The sequence below is a fragment of the Microtus oregoni genome, unplaced genomic scaffold (assembly GCF_018167655.1).
Source record: "Microtus oregoni isolate MIOR12 unplaced genomic scaffold, Mior012 000000F_ref0000247, whole genome shotgun sequence".
NCBI lineage: Eukaryota > Metazoa > Chordata > Mammalia > Rodentia > Cricetidae > Microtus > Microtus oregoni.
The window spans coordinates 7,145,156-7,158,075 of record NW_024543059.1 but is presented as its reverse complement, the minus strand read 5'-3'; the positions used below and the strand labels follow the sequence as shown (position 1 = coordinate 7,158,075).

General features: G+C 37.4%; 1 protein-coding gene across 6 annotated transcripts in view; it reads right to left on the bottom strand.

The window, feature by feature from the left end:
- Positions 1-12,920, bottom strand: part of Dlg2 (discs large MAGUK scaffold protein 2) — a 1,645,338-nt gene that overhangs the window by 1,364,021 nt on the left and 268,397 nt on the right. For all 6 annotated transcript variants that reach the window (XM_041643707.1, XM_041642302.1, XM_041642110.1 and 3 more), the window contains exon 4: positions 8,623-8,718. In XM_041643707.1, the coding sequence (XP_041499641.1) occupies positions 8,623-8,718 (96 nt within the window). The remainder of the gene's footprint in view (positions 1-8,622; positions 8,719-12,920) is intronic.

Sequence of the window (12,920 nt, the reverse complement as noted above, 5' to 3'; positions counted from 1 at the left end):
GTTGTTTATTTCATGTAATCCCATTTGAGAATTCTTACATTAATTGCCTGAGCTACTGCAGTTAGAAAGGATTTCCCTGTGCCGTCACACTGAGTTGTGTTTCCTATCATTTCCTCTATTACTTTTAAAGTTTAAAGTCTTAAATTAAGGTGCTTGATCCATTTGGAGCTCATTTCTGTACAGGGTGTGAGAACAAGATCTATAGGTATGCACAGGTAGATGTTTAGTTTTCTGGCAGTTTTACTTTAGTTTTTTTACTTCTTAAAGAGGCATTATCGCTTGGTGTGTGTTTCTGGCTCTGTGGTCAAGAGTCAAATGACTTCAGCTGTGTTGGCTTATTCCTAGGTTTTATTTGTATTTATTTATTTTTATTCTGTTCACTGGTCTACATGTCTGGTTTTTGTGTCTTTGACATGCTAGTTTTATTAGCATGGCCCTCTGGAATAATTTGAAGTCAGAATTTGTTATATCTCCAGCAACATTCTTTCTGTTTTGGATTGTTCTGGCCACTGCCTGGTGTTTTAATTGAATTTTTAGGACTGCTTTTTCTATTTCTGTGAAAAATATCATTCTAATTTTGCTGAACATTTTATTGATTCTGTAGAATGCTTTTGGTCACAAAGCCATTTTAGAAATATTATATAGTCCCGATCTGTCCTATTTTTTTTTCTTTTTCCTATTGCTGTGATAAACACCGTGACCAAAAAGTAGCTCCAGGAATAATAACAGGTATTTGGTTTACACTTCTGATCAAAGTCCATTATCAAGAGAAACTGGAGCAGGGGCTCAGATAAGGAAGCCAGAGATGTTGGCAGAGGCTGCTCGTTCATTCTCAGTCACTCAGACCCGAAATAATCACACAGACTGCATTAATTAAAACATTGCTTGGCCAATGACTTAAGCATCTTGCTAGCTAGCTCGTAAATCTTTAATTAACACATTTCCATTATTTTATATTTTACCATGAGGCTCGTGGTTTACCAGTAAGGTGCCAGCATGTCTGTCTTCTGCAGCAGCTACATGGCATCCCACTGACTCTGCCTACTTTCTCCCAGCATTCAGTTTAGTTTTCCCACCTAGCTCTATTCTGCCCTATCACAGGCCAAAAGAGCTTCTTTATTCATTAACCAATAAAAGCAACACAAATACAGAAGGACTTCTCACACCATCGAGAAAGTAATCAAAGTAGATACCATGGAATAAAGCTGCTTAAAATAGATGTTTGATTTATACCATTACATTTTTGAGACCATTGTAATTATTTTCCTGAAATTCCCAATTAGTTATTATTGCTATATACAAAAGTTACTGAATTATATATGTAATTTTTCTCTACTGATAAATTGTGGAAAGAGTTTATTAAATTTAAGAGATTTCTGATGAATTTTCTGGTCATATATATATATATATAGTAACATGTCACCTACAAATTTATATTTTCCTTCCATTTTTCTATTCCTCTTAGTTCTTCTTGCTCTATTGTTCTGGTAACATTTCTATTCTATATTTAATAATATTGGTGAAAGTGAACATGCTTGCCTCATTTCTGATTTTAGTGGAAATTGTCTTGTTTTCTCCATATTAGCTCCTGATTTATCATATATCCTTTGGCATGACCTTTCTATTCCTAGTTTCTTCAAGGCTTTTATCATAAAGAGATATTGAATTCTGCGAAAGGGCTTTCTGCATCCACTGAAATCCCGGGATTTATGTCCTCCATACTATTTTTTCTGTACTACATTGATTAGTTTGTGGATATCAAACCATCCTTGAATTCATGGTGTGAAAACCACTTCATCATAGAGTATTATATTTAAATGTGCTGTTGAATTTTGTTCAGAATAGTCTTACAAAAAAATTTTACATCTTTTACATTCAACAAGAAAATTGATCTGGTTTTTTTTTACTTTTTTTTCTTGTTACAGTTGATGCATTCTCTTCCACTTGAATATTAGCTTAATAGAATAACTCTTGAAGCATTCGTTCTTTTTTTTTTAATTTTAAGGGAATTAGACTAGAGTGAGTATTCCATTGACCTTATATGTGTATATCAGATATTCTCAATGACACTTATTTTAAATGAGAAGGTCATAAAATGCTAAATAGCTCAAAAAATGTTATAGAACAACACCACATTCAAAAACATGAGACCTCTGAATTTAAAATATTATTGAACAAAAAAACCAAAAATATTGAGCTTTGGTGAACTAAATTTCATAAAAACAAACACTACGGGATATAAACATACAGATAGGTTTAAGTACAAAAATAATAGAGCATTAAAATACCCTATTATGATTAATAGGTATGCCATGCAAGCAAAATTGATAAAAAAAATCTGCCCTTAGATCATAGACACATCAGATATCTAAAATATATTCCATCTCACATTGGTAGCATATACTTTCTTCTTAGTAGCCTATGGAACTTCTCCAAAGTTCAATACACAGATGTTGATAAACATTGGGTCACTGAATAAATTATGTAGGAGGAATAAACTTCTCATAATCAAATAATGAAAATACAACATAGCATAACCAGTGGGGAATATTGAATGTTGTTCTATGGGGAAAGTTTATAGCTATATATGTCTACATTACAAAATCAGTGAGATCTCAAATATTATTGTATCTTATGAGATCAGAAAAAAAACACAAAAGCTAGCCAAAGAGATAAATGCATATAATTGTGTAACCTATCAAAATTTGATGAAGAGAATATAAATCACATAAAGAGATGTAAAATTAAAAATAACATTGAAACAATAATAAGTCTCCCACAAAGGTAACACAAAGAGTCAAAGTATTTGCTGTTTAATTCTGAGACCTGTAAGAAAAAACAAACACCAATATTTCTCAAAGTATTATTTGTTACCTCTGAATTTTATTAGACAATTTGTGTCTGTATGATGTATCAGCTAGTGAGAACAGGGTAGCAAGTGACCTAATATTTCTGTATTGAGACCTATCTTTCTTTATGTGTGTTCAGTAGTGCTTGTCTTATGAAATTGAATTCACCAACATAAATCAATTTTCAAATCAAGAAGTAGCATGTCTCCAAATATGGTCTTTTTTGCAGGATTTCTTGATCTACATAGTGTTTTTAAAGCACCACTATTAAAATAGGGATCACTGATGGCATCTAGTATACACATATCAAATTCAACAGAACACGCCGCTCCCATTCCTTAAAGCAAACAAGCATAAAACTATTCCCATGTCACAACTGTATTGAAAAAAGGAAGCCTTCCTTTAATCAAAAGGCATAGCTATTTAATAGCATGAAAATATATATTATAGTCAGAATACATATATTTATATAAGGAGAACATAAATGAAAAAAATTCTCCCATGGGCTCATTTATTTAAACTGGTCCCCAGTGAGAGGTGTTGTTAGTAGAACTTCTGTAACCTGTAGGATGTAAAGGCATGCCATATGAAGAGTGTTACTGGTAGTGAGCTCTGGGGGTATATGGCTCACCCCTATTTCCTGTTCGCTCTTTTTCTCTCTGTTTTCTGTGCATTGATAAAAATGCAACCATCCAGCTGCCACGCCTGCCTTCATGAGATGCCTTCCCTGCCATTGTGGACTTGACCTGGAAATGTAAGTCAAAATAAACTTTTCTATAAGTTATTTTGATCACAGTGTTCTATTACAGCAACATAAAAATAACTAATACAGAAGCTGGTACCAAATAAGTAAGGCTATTGCTGGGAAGAACATGACCATATAATTATTTGGAGGAATTAGAGAAATTTGGAACTTTGAACTAGAAAAACTGCTGAACGCTATAGTCAGAGCTTAACGGGCCATTCTAATAGTATCCCGGAAGTCAGTGGTCTGAGAGTCGTGTATACAGTGTAGGTAAAGCTCAAGCGGTTTCGGAGAGGAAACAGGACTATCAGCAACTGGACAAATGCTATTACTGTAATATTTTGACAAAGAATCTTGCTGTATTCTGCCCTGTCCTAAGATTTGCCTAATTTGATTAATTTCAGAGGTCATGAACTAATTTTGTTGGTGGAGAAAATTTCAAGACAGCATAACATTGAATCTGTGGCATGGCTACTACATATTGACCCTAAATAGGTCTACAAAAAACAAAAAAGCATAAACCATGGGGAAGAATACATTTTTAAAAAATGACATTTGGAGACGAAAAGAGCATAAGAACGCTTCATGTTACAGACAAGTCATATAAAAAGATTAGGGATGTTAATGAGAAGCCTTCTATGCTCATTGCAATGGGAAGAATGGCCTGAGGGAAAGACCCTACCCAGCTAACTTTTTAACCACTGGGAGGAGAAAGCCTACGAAGTTCCCTGATCCTAAAAACGAATTGCTTCCACAACAAAAACTGCTGCCAAGGTAACAAGTGTCCCTAGTTGGCAGCCAAATGCAGCATTGTCTTTCATGTGGTACTACTAGCTTTGGAGGTATGAAAGCTGCAAGACTAAGGGGGTTGTGGATTATTCCCACACAGTTTCTGAGAGTTGGATGAGACCAGACAATAGGTGGAAGTGTCGGAGTCCCTGCAAGTAGGCCCTGGAAGGTTCCTGCATAAAGCTGTTTACCCTAAGAAGTAAGGTGAAGCCTGGGTTACCATAGATGATAGAGATTCCATAGTCAAGTGACATCTGCCAAAATAGATCTGAATACAGGAAATGGAATCCACCTAAGAAAGAGATGTATGTATTATAGGCAGCAAAGCTGGAAGGGTAGAGTCTTCTAAACCTTTGAAACTGAAGTTCCAGAGAGCAAAATGGAGATACAAGATTTTGTTGGTGATTTTTCCTGTTGCTGTTGGATTTCTGTTTTGTTTTGGTCCAATCTTTCCTTGTTTTGCCAACATTCACCCTTTCTAGAATGGGAATGTATATTCTGTGCCGTTGTATGAAATTTGTTGTTGTTTATTTTGTTTGTATGTTTTTAATTTTACAGGGTGTCATAGCAGACTTTGGATTTTTTTAATCGTATTGAGACTAATAGGTTATGGGGATTTTTGAAGTTAGGGGATAGCTACAGGTCTTAGGAGAGCCAGGAAATCAAAATATAAAGGTTGAAATGAGAAGTGTTTTCTATATCCGAATACTTGGTCTCCAGCTGGTGGCATTTTGGAAGAAGTTAACGGTCCCTTTAGGAGGGAGACCCTTACTGGAAGTAGAAAATTAGTTGGGGTAGGCCTTAAGGATATACAGCTTTATTGCATATTTTGTTTTTTCCCTTCTCTTCCTTTTATCTCCTCTGTACGGATAAAGATGTGGTCAGTGGGTTTCCTGATCCTGTCACAATGCTGTACCTTCCCAGCCAACATAAACTCTCTCTCTCTGGAACCGTAAAACAAAATGAACTCTTGTCTCTCTGATTTTCTGTTGGCCATGCTATTGTATCACAGCAACAGAAAAATAATACAAGCAGCAATGAAATCCCCTAAACTAATTCAATATTCTGTCACAGTTATATAAATATAATATGTAAAAAAGTCACAATTCATTTCAACATTTCTGTTACTTAAGATTTAGATAAAGATAAGTAAAGTGACTTGCCCAAAAACATGTAGGCAGTGAGTATATGAGAAAATGGTCCATGTCTTCTGAGTTTTGGCTACAACTGGTGCCTTCACCATGACTCTTCCTAGACTAATGTGTTCCCTACAATCAAATTTCACGTTACCTGGTGACCTATGCACTACTGTTTAAAGATATCAGGCTTTCCTACACATACACTGTGGTATTTTTAAGGTATCCATTGATGCCTTTATCACCACAGACAATAGAATTAGTGATTAAAATATTAAAACAAAACAATTTTAGGAAGCATTTAATTGTATCTCTGAAATTATGAAATATCCAGAACTTTTAGCTACTTGATATAAGTACTTGACAAAGGATTGCAGTACACACACAATAGGTCATTTCTCAACTTACAAATAAAGAGATACATCATTTATTCTGCTTGAAGTAACATAACTACTTTTAACAAAGACAGAATGAAAATCCTACCAGATTTGGATGGCCAACCTCTTGAGCGTGTGACATGACTTTGTCATCTATAAAATTTATGCTTCAGAACAATGCAACTGAGTTACCAAAAGAAAATAATTCATGTTTTAAGTTAGTTTATGATTTTATGTTAGGTCACATTCATAGCCATGCTAGGGCAAATGAAATCCACAGGTCCAAAGTTGGATACACCAGCCAATACGTAGTAATCTTCTTTTCTCTCATACTGTCTTTTAGATAATTTGGATACTACAGTTTATTTTCCATAATATGCATACCTTCTCTCAGGTATTTCATTGTGCTACCCTCTATTACTTCAAACTTAAGCTACTGTGATTAAACTTACTCTGTTTATCCATCTGTCAACTGTCATTTTTAATATATCTGCTATTGGCCTTTTATCACCTCTTAATTTACTTAGTCATCAAGAGCAGGCCATTCTTTGAGTGTGTAAGTGTGTGTGTGTGTGTGTGTGTGTGTGTGTGTGTCCCTTTCGCCCGGAGTTGATTAAACATCCTCAAATTTTCTCACCAGAATTCTGGAATATTAAATCTCTAAACTTTATCTTTTACTTAGCAGACTTATTTAAACACAGAACATACCCCTTCAAAATGTTCCCAATTATTTTAAATTGCTCAAAGAACATGGAGAAATGAAATTAAAATAAAGAAAAGAAACATATTAAGAAGTAAAATGCTTCTCTATCAATAGAATCCTAAAGTTCTTATTGATGCCTTTTACTTTATTATACAGATTTTAATAGAAATATCCCATCAAGAATATGTCAAACATGGGATTCATTTTAACAGCATTTGTAAACTTACTGTTCATTAGGCAGTAATAAATATGTTGATATTCAGTATCTTATTAAAAACTTTTAATTCTTCTGTAAAGAAAAGAAACTGATGGGTAGAAGTTTAAGTAGCAGGCTAGATGCTTCCCTATGATAGAAGCACGAGGGTCTCTCAATTATGTGTCCAGAATGTATTTAATTCTTCTTCCTGACAAATGGGAACATTTTTTCCCACTTGAGCTTGATGATTTCATCTTCAGGAAGGAAAAACACAAATATCTTTGGAAACAGGTGGAAGTCCAAAAGTTTGTTTTCTTTCTTTTTAATTTTTAAAATATTTGTTTTAGAATTTCATACACGTATGGTATTGGCATCATTTCCAGTTCTCCCATGTTGCTCCCAATCACTCTCAAATTCAAGGTCGTTTCTTCCAAAATTGTTATTATATGCACACACATGTGTGTACATGTAGGCAGAGACTGTTCTTTCTTTTCCCAGATGCTCAGACCCGAATAATCACACAGAAACTACGTTAATCACAGCACCGTTTGACCTATTAGCTTAGGTTTCTTATTAACTAACTCTTACATCTTAAATTTAGTTATGTCTATTATTTTATATCTTACCACGAGGTTCATGGTTTGTTACCTCTTGCTTCTTAGGCGGCTACATAGTGACAGCCTCCTTTGGCAGCTATATGGTGTCTCCCTGACTCTGCCTACTCTTTCTATGTATCTCTTCCAGCCTGGATTTATTCTGCCCTGCTATAGGCCAAAGCAGCTTCTTTATCAACCAATGGTAATAAAACATATTCATAGCATACAGAGGAAAATCCCAAATCATGTGTATGTATATGTGTGTGTGTGAGTGTGTGTGTGTGTGTGTGTGTGTGTGTGTGTGTGTGTGTGTGTAAACACCTACTGAGTTCCTTGTATGTACTTAAGTTTAGGGCTGACGACTTGAAATTGGATACCCCGTTTAATCCCTGGAGAAAACTGATTCTCCCCCCTCAGTAGACACTGACTAGGGGTGGGGTCTTGTGGAATTTACCCCATATACGTTGTATAATATTGTAATAGCAATGAGTATAGCCATTTGTGGATCTTAGGTTCTAAAGGAGAGCCTGCTATTCAATTTTCCTAAACAAAGTTACCAACTATATTTTAAATATTTAATATTATACATGCAGACAGTGCTGCTCTTACTCTTCCCGTCGTAAGTTTCCTTTATCAGCAGATAGAAGCTATTACAGCTGGTCAAAATGCAGAGGATAAGGGATGATCAACCCCGATTAATACATATTCAGTACCTAAGATGCAAGGCCCATCACAAAGAAGGAGGGAAGAAAGACAGCAAGATCAAGAAGACCACGGCACATACCGTTGAAAGTGTCTTAGAGACCAGTTTCCTGCCTAAAGATACGTGAGTGCTTTGTGGACATCCACACCCCATTTCATCTTCAAAGAGCAGCGCCACCACCACCAGATGGCTTTCTTTCCCGAATGCACAATTAGTCTACTATGAATTTTTGAAAATTGCTTAAATGACAATCTACATGTGAAATGATCTCTTTTTCAATGATACAAATGTTTGTATCATCCCCAGAGACTTAAATCCACAGCAGCAAAACACAGATCCCCAGAGTGAAACCTGTAACTACTCAAAATGACATACATTCCGTGCTGTTCAGCCAAGACGCGGGCCAGACAAAAGCTTGAGATGATGTTATCCAGTCTCTGCTACTGGAACCCTGCCGAGTAATGGCATCTCTGGAAAATGGGGCACACAGAATGCGCTAGGCATAGCAACAAATACGACAACACTTACACATGCCTTTTCTTCAGGTTCATTCTCAAAACACTGGTTGTCTTTATTTTGCTCAACACGTGGAATATTTTCCTTTGGTCCGCCACAATCTGTAAGCTGAAAATAAAATTAAAAGTTTAAAGATGAATACTCACTAATGCAATGTAAACTAAATGTTTTTCAAGTTTTTATCATGTATCTTAATACCCGAACAAAGGTGATTAGCTGTGGCTTATGTCAGTTTTAGAATATGGATGTACTACTTCACCCATTTTTATATTCTTCCTGAGGGGAAGACACAAAATGGGACACACTTACGTTTTTAAATTCCAAAGCATTCCCACCAGGGAACGTTGAAATTGGACTAGTTCCAAGTAAACTGCTGACCTGGTAAAGGCTGAGGAAGTATGGTTAATAAGATAAAGACAGAAGTGTTGACTTCATCTTATATCCGTTTCCCAGGATCTTCACTGTATGAAGAAGCCATGAATCTGAGAAAGGACCTCAGAAGAGTTAGAGGAAGGAGAAGTAGGGGTAGAAAATAATGAAAACATTGTACTCAAAATGAATAAAATTATTAACAACGAAATATCAGGCTCAATGAAACGATGATACTTAGGAGTTCCTTCCTCAGTCTCGGAAAGAATGGGGAGCAGAGATGGTGGTGAGTGAGGCAGCATGGAGAGGATGATTATGTCCAAAATACACGGCATGAAATTCTCAATGAACTAATGCAAGGCTATGTTCAAGGTAACTATATGTCCCAAGAGATCATGACACAGGAATAGCCATGCCATGCTGTGACAGCAGACCATGCTTTGTAACTCTTTTCATGGACCTTTCATGGCACACAGCCACTTACCTGGTTGCAGGACAGGTCACACTGCTGGGACTTCATATGATGGATTCATATAGCAGATGCATTTTAGCAGGCAAATTGACACATTTCTTTATGGAATTTCATACACACATACATTCCAAAATTAATCAGTATCTTGATTCCAGGAAGTCTCATCATTTAATGGGCATATTCTTATGACTTATATAGTAGGCTGGCGTCCCAACTTGTTTGTATAGTCCATGGCCCAGAGGAGGGGTGCCTTTACATGCTACTCTGCAGATGGCCAGTTTAATGGCAATAGTAATTGTAGGGGATTTTAGGTGGGTCACAAGCACTAGAGATTTTCTTTTTGCTGAAAGTGCCATCATGGTCCTCAACAGTGAAAGCAAACGTGCCTTGCTTATAGTTACAGAGCTAGCTTGTTCTCCCCACTTCCTCAGTTCCTCTCTCTAATTTTTCACTGACTTCAGATTTAAGAATGACAAACTTCAGCCCAAGCCTGCAGGAGTATGTTGAATGGCTCAGCAGGTAAGCATGCTCGCTGCCAAGCCTGACAGCCTGAGTTCCATCCTTGGGCTCCATGCCATGGAAGGAGAGAACTGACTTCTACGGGTATCCTCTGGCTTTCACAAGCACACCGTGTAATGCACGTGTACATGCACACACATACACATACACACACTAAATAAATAAATAAACAAATAAATCCTCTTGTTTTATTATTTGAGAATTCACACATGGGTATAACGTTTTAATCAATTCCTCTCCCCTATATTCTCCCTTCCAATTCCTCCCTCATGCCTTTAACCACTATTCCCTCCATTTCATGCATTTTTTTCTTTAACCCACATGAAGAATCCACTTCATGCTGTCAGCATGGCCATGAGGGACATCTACTGGGTCATGGGTAGCTTTTCAGGGACCTCATGCTTAAAGAAAACTGACTCCCTCTCCCGGTAGCCCTCAATTGCCACCAGTGCCTGAGGTGGGAGTGAGGCTTTGTGACCACATCCCTTCACCATGCTAGGATTTGGGATGGTTTTATCTTGCATAGGTCATGTGCATGCCGTCATAATCACTGTCAGTTAATTTATCAAATGCTCTGCTGTATCCTCAATACATTACTTCACCATAGTCAACTACAGTCAACTACTACTTCCGGCTCTTACACTTTTTACATCCCCTCTTCTGTAATAATCACTGAGCCTTGTGACGTGAGTTGTGATGTAGACGCCCCATGCAGGCATGAACACTCTGAAATCTCTTGTTCTCTGCATGTTCACTAGTTGTGGGTCTTCTTAAATACCATCTGAGTACAATAAGTTATTAGGAATTGGTTTAATAGTGTGTTTATTTAGCAAATAATAGCACTCGGATTTCTGCTAGAACCGATGTTCTTGGACTCAGGAACAGTGCCAGACGTGAGTTCCAACCTGTAGAGTAGGCCTTAAATTGAATCAGACACTAATTGGTTGCTCTCATAACATTCCTGACATTATTGAAGCTGTGGCCATATCTTGTCAGACCGGTCATTATCGTCACTTGTAGGTTTCATGATGGGTAAAACTGAAATCCACTTTTCTCCCCAATAGCATGTGTGCCACCCTCCGAAACTATGAAAGTTAGCCAGGGGGGATAAGATGCCAGATCAGTAGCAAACTGATTTCCTTATGACCTCTGATTCAAGTATTGTTGTCTGATGCCCAAGCACCATTAATGAGAACCCACATGGTAGGAAAAGAAAACCGTCTCTACTCCCACAAGTTGTCAAACATGTGCCCTCGCATGTACAGAAGCACACAAATCATGTTCAAAAGCCTGAGAGACTAAATTTTTCCCACTCCCAACAGGCACAAGAATAACACATACTCATCTAAATATACTAAATAATTTCAGAAAGAAGAGGGCCTCATAGCTCTACTAGATATCCACACGCAAAGTTTAGACGTTGCAAGGCAGGGCATTTGAGGTACTTATGACACATGCTAATTTCAAATCTCCTGATCTGCATGCTGAAACGTTAAGCTATTGCAGGTGCAGGTGTGGACAGGTTTGGGAGTAAGGAGTGGTTCCTTAGCAAAAGCGAGGTAAGCACTATTCCCCAGCAGGTGCAGTCAGCTCACTTATATGTGATTCTATGGTGAAGAGACCCAAGTCCCATGCTCAGATGTTTGGAGCTGCTGAGCTAACTTGGGTGCTCTTACTGTCATGTGAAATTCTTGAATGTTCAAGTGCTCACAATAAGGAGTAAAGGTCGCAAAAGGTCATCGCTTCTGGCTGAGCCGCTGCACTAGACCTGACAGAAAACCACGTGGGCTACTTAAGTATAATCAAGCAGAACCATAACAGGAACCAATCTTGTAACAAAGCAGGAGACTCACCAGCAGAGGAAGGTTGTTCATTTACCTCAGTTTGCAAAGTTCCCTGTGCTTAGCTTACAGACGGAAAATAGCTTTCAGATCCCTGGCCTGACATTTGACCCAGTTCTGCTTCCGTCGGTTTTTTCTGTCTGTAATTCCAGACCCTCTGTTCATCCTGCCAGAGCATTTCCCTTCTCTCCAGGTGAAATGCAGACCACTACATGCACAGCCAACAAAAGCCCACTGGATTTTTACATAAATTCTGTTGCAATTTTGTTCTTTGACAGTGAGTTTACATTTGAAAACAGCATGTGAACTAACATGAAAAGCCCCAAAATAATGCAATACTTGGCTCCTGCTGGCATGGGCAGCTATCTGTGAGCTCTGCCTTCGCCAATGAACACAACTTTTCATTACTAACTACTGATAAGGAAGCTCATCAAAGAGCCCCCATCCTCGCCATTTGCACTAATGCTAGCTTTCATAGTCTTTATGCCCCTCCACTTTCTCGGTGACGCCACACCATTAACTCCTTCTGGAAGACCCTTTGCTCAGAAGCATCTCTAGTTCTTTCAACCCAGTATCTCAAGCTGTTCCTTTTAGTTAGTGATTGACTTAATTTATTTGACTATACACTATTAATAAAGACATCCGTTACATAATAAGACATGTGTTTGCCAACTTTAAGCTGATTCATAATATAAATAATGTGAGAAAACAGTTGCAAGGAAATAGTTTGTAAAGATTTTATTTTTATTTTTAATTATGCATTGGGGAGATAGGAGAGTGTCCAAGTGAGTGCAGTACCCACAGGGGACAGAAGAGGGCATCAGACTCCCCGGAGCTAGAGGACAACATAGGGAATAAAAACAGAGCTTGGGTCCTCAGCGACAGCACTACATGCTCTTAACTACTGAGTGAGCCATCTCTCCAGCTAGAAAGAAAGACTATAGACATACATACAGACAGATAGGTAGAGATAGACAATGTAGATAGATAGATAGATAGATAGATAGATAGATAAATAGATAGATAGATATCAGGAACTGATATTTTTAATTCAGTCTACATTGTAGCTTTGAAAGAAGTCTGGAAATAAGTGTCCTAGCTGTAGAAAC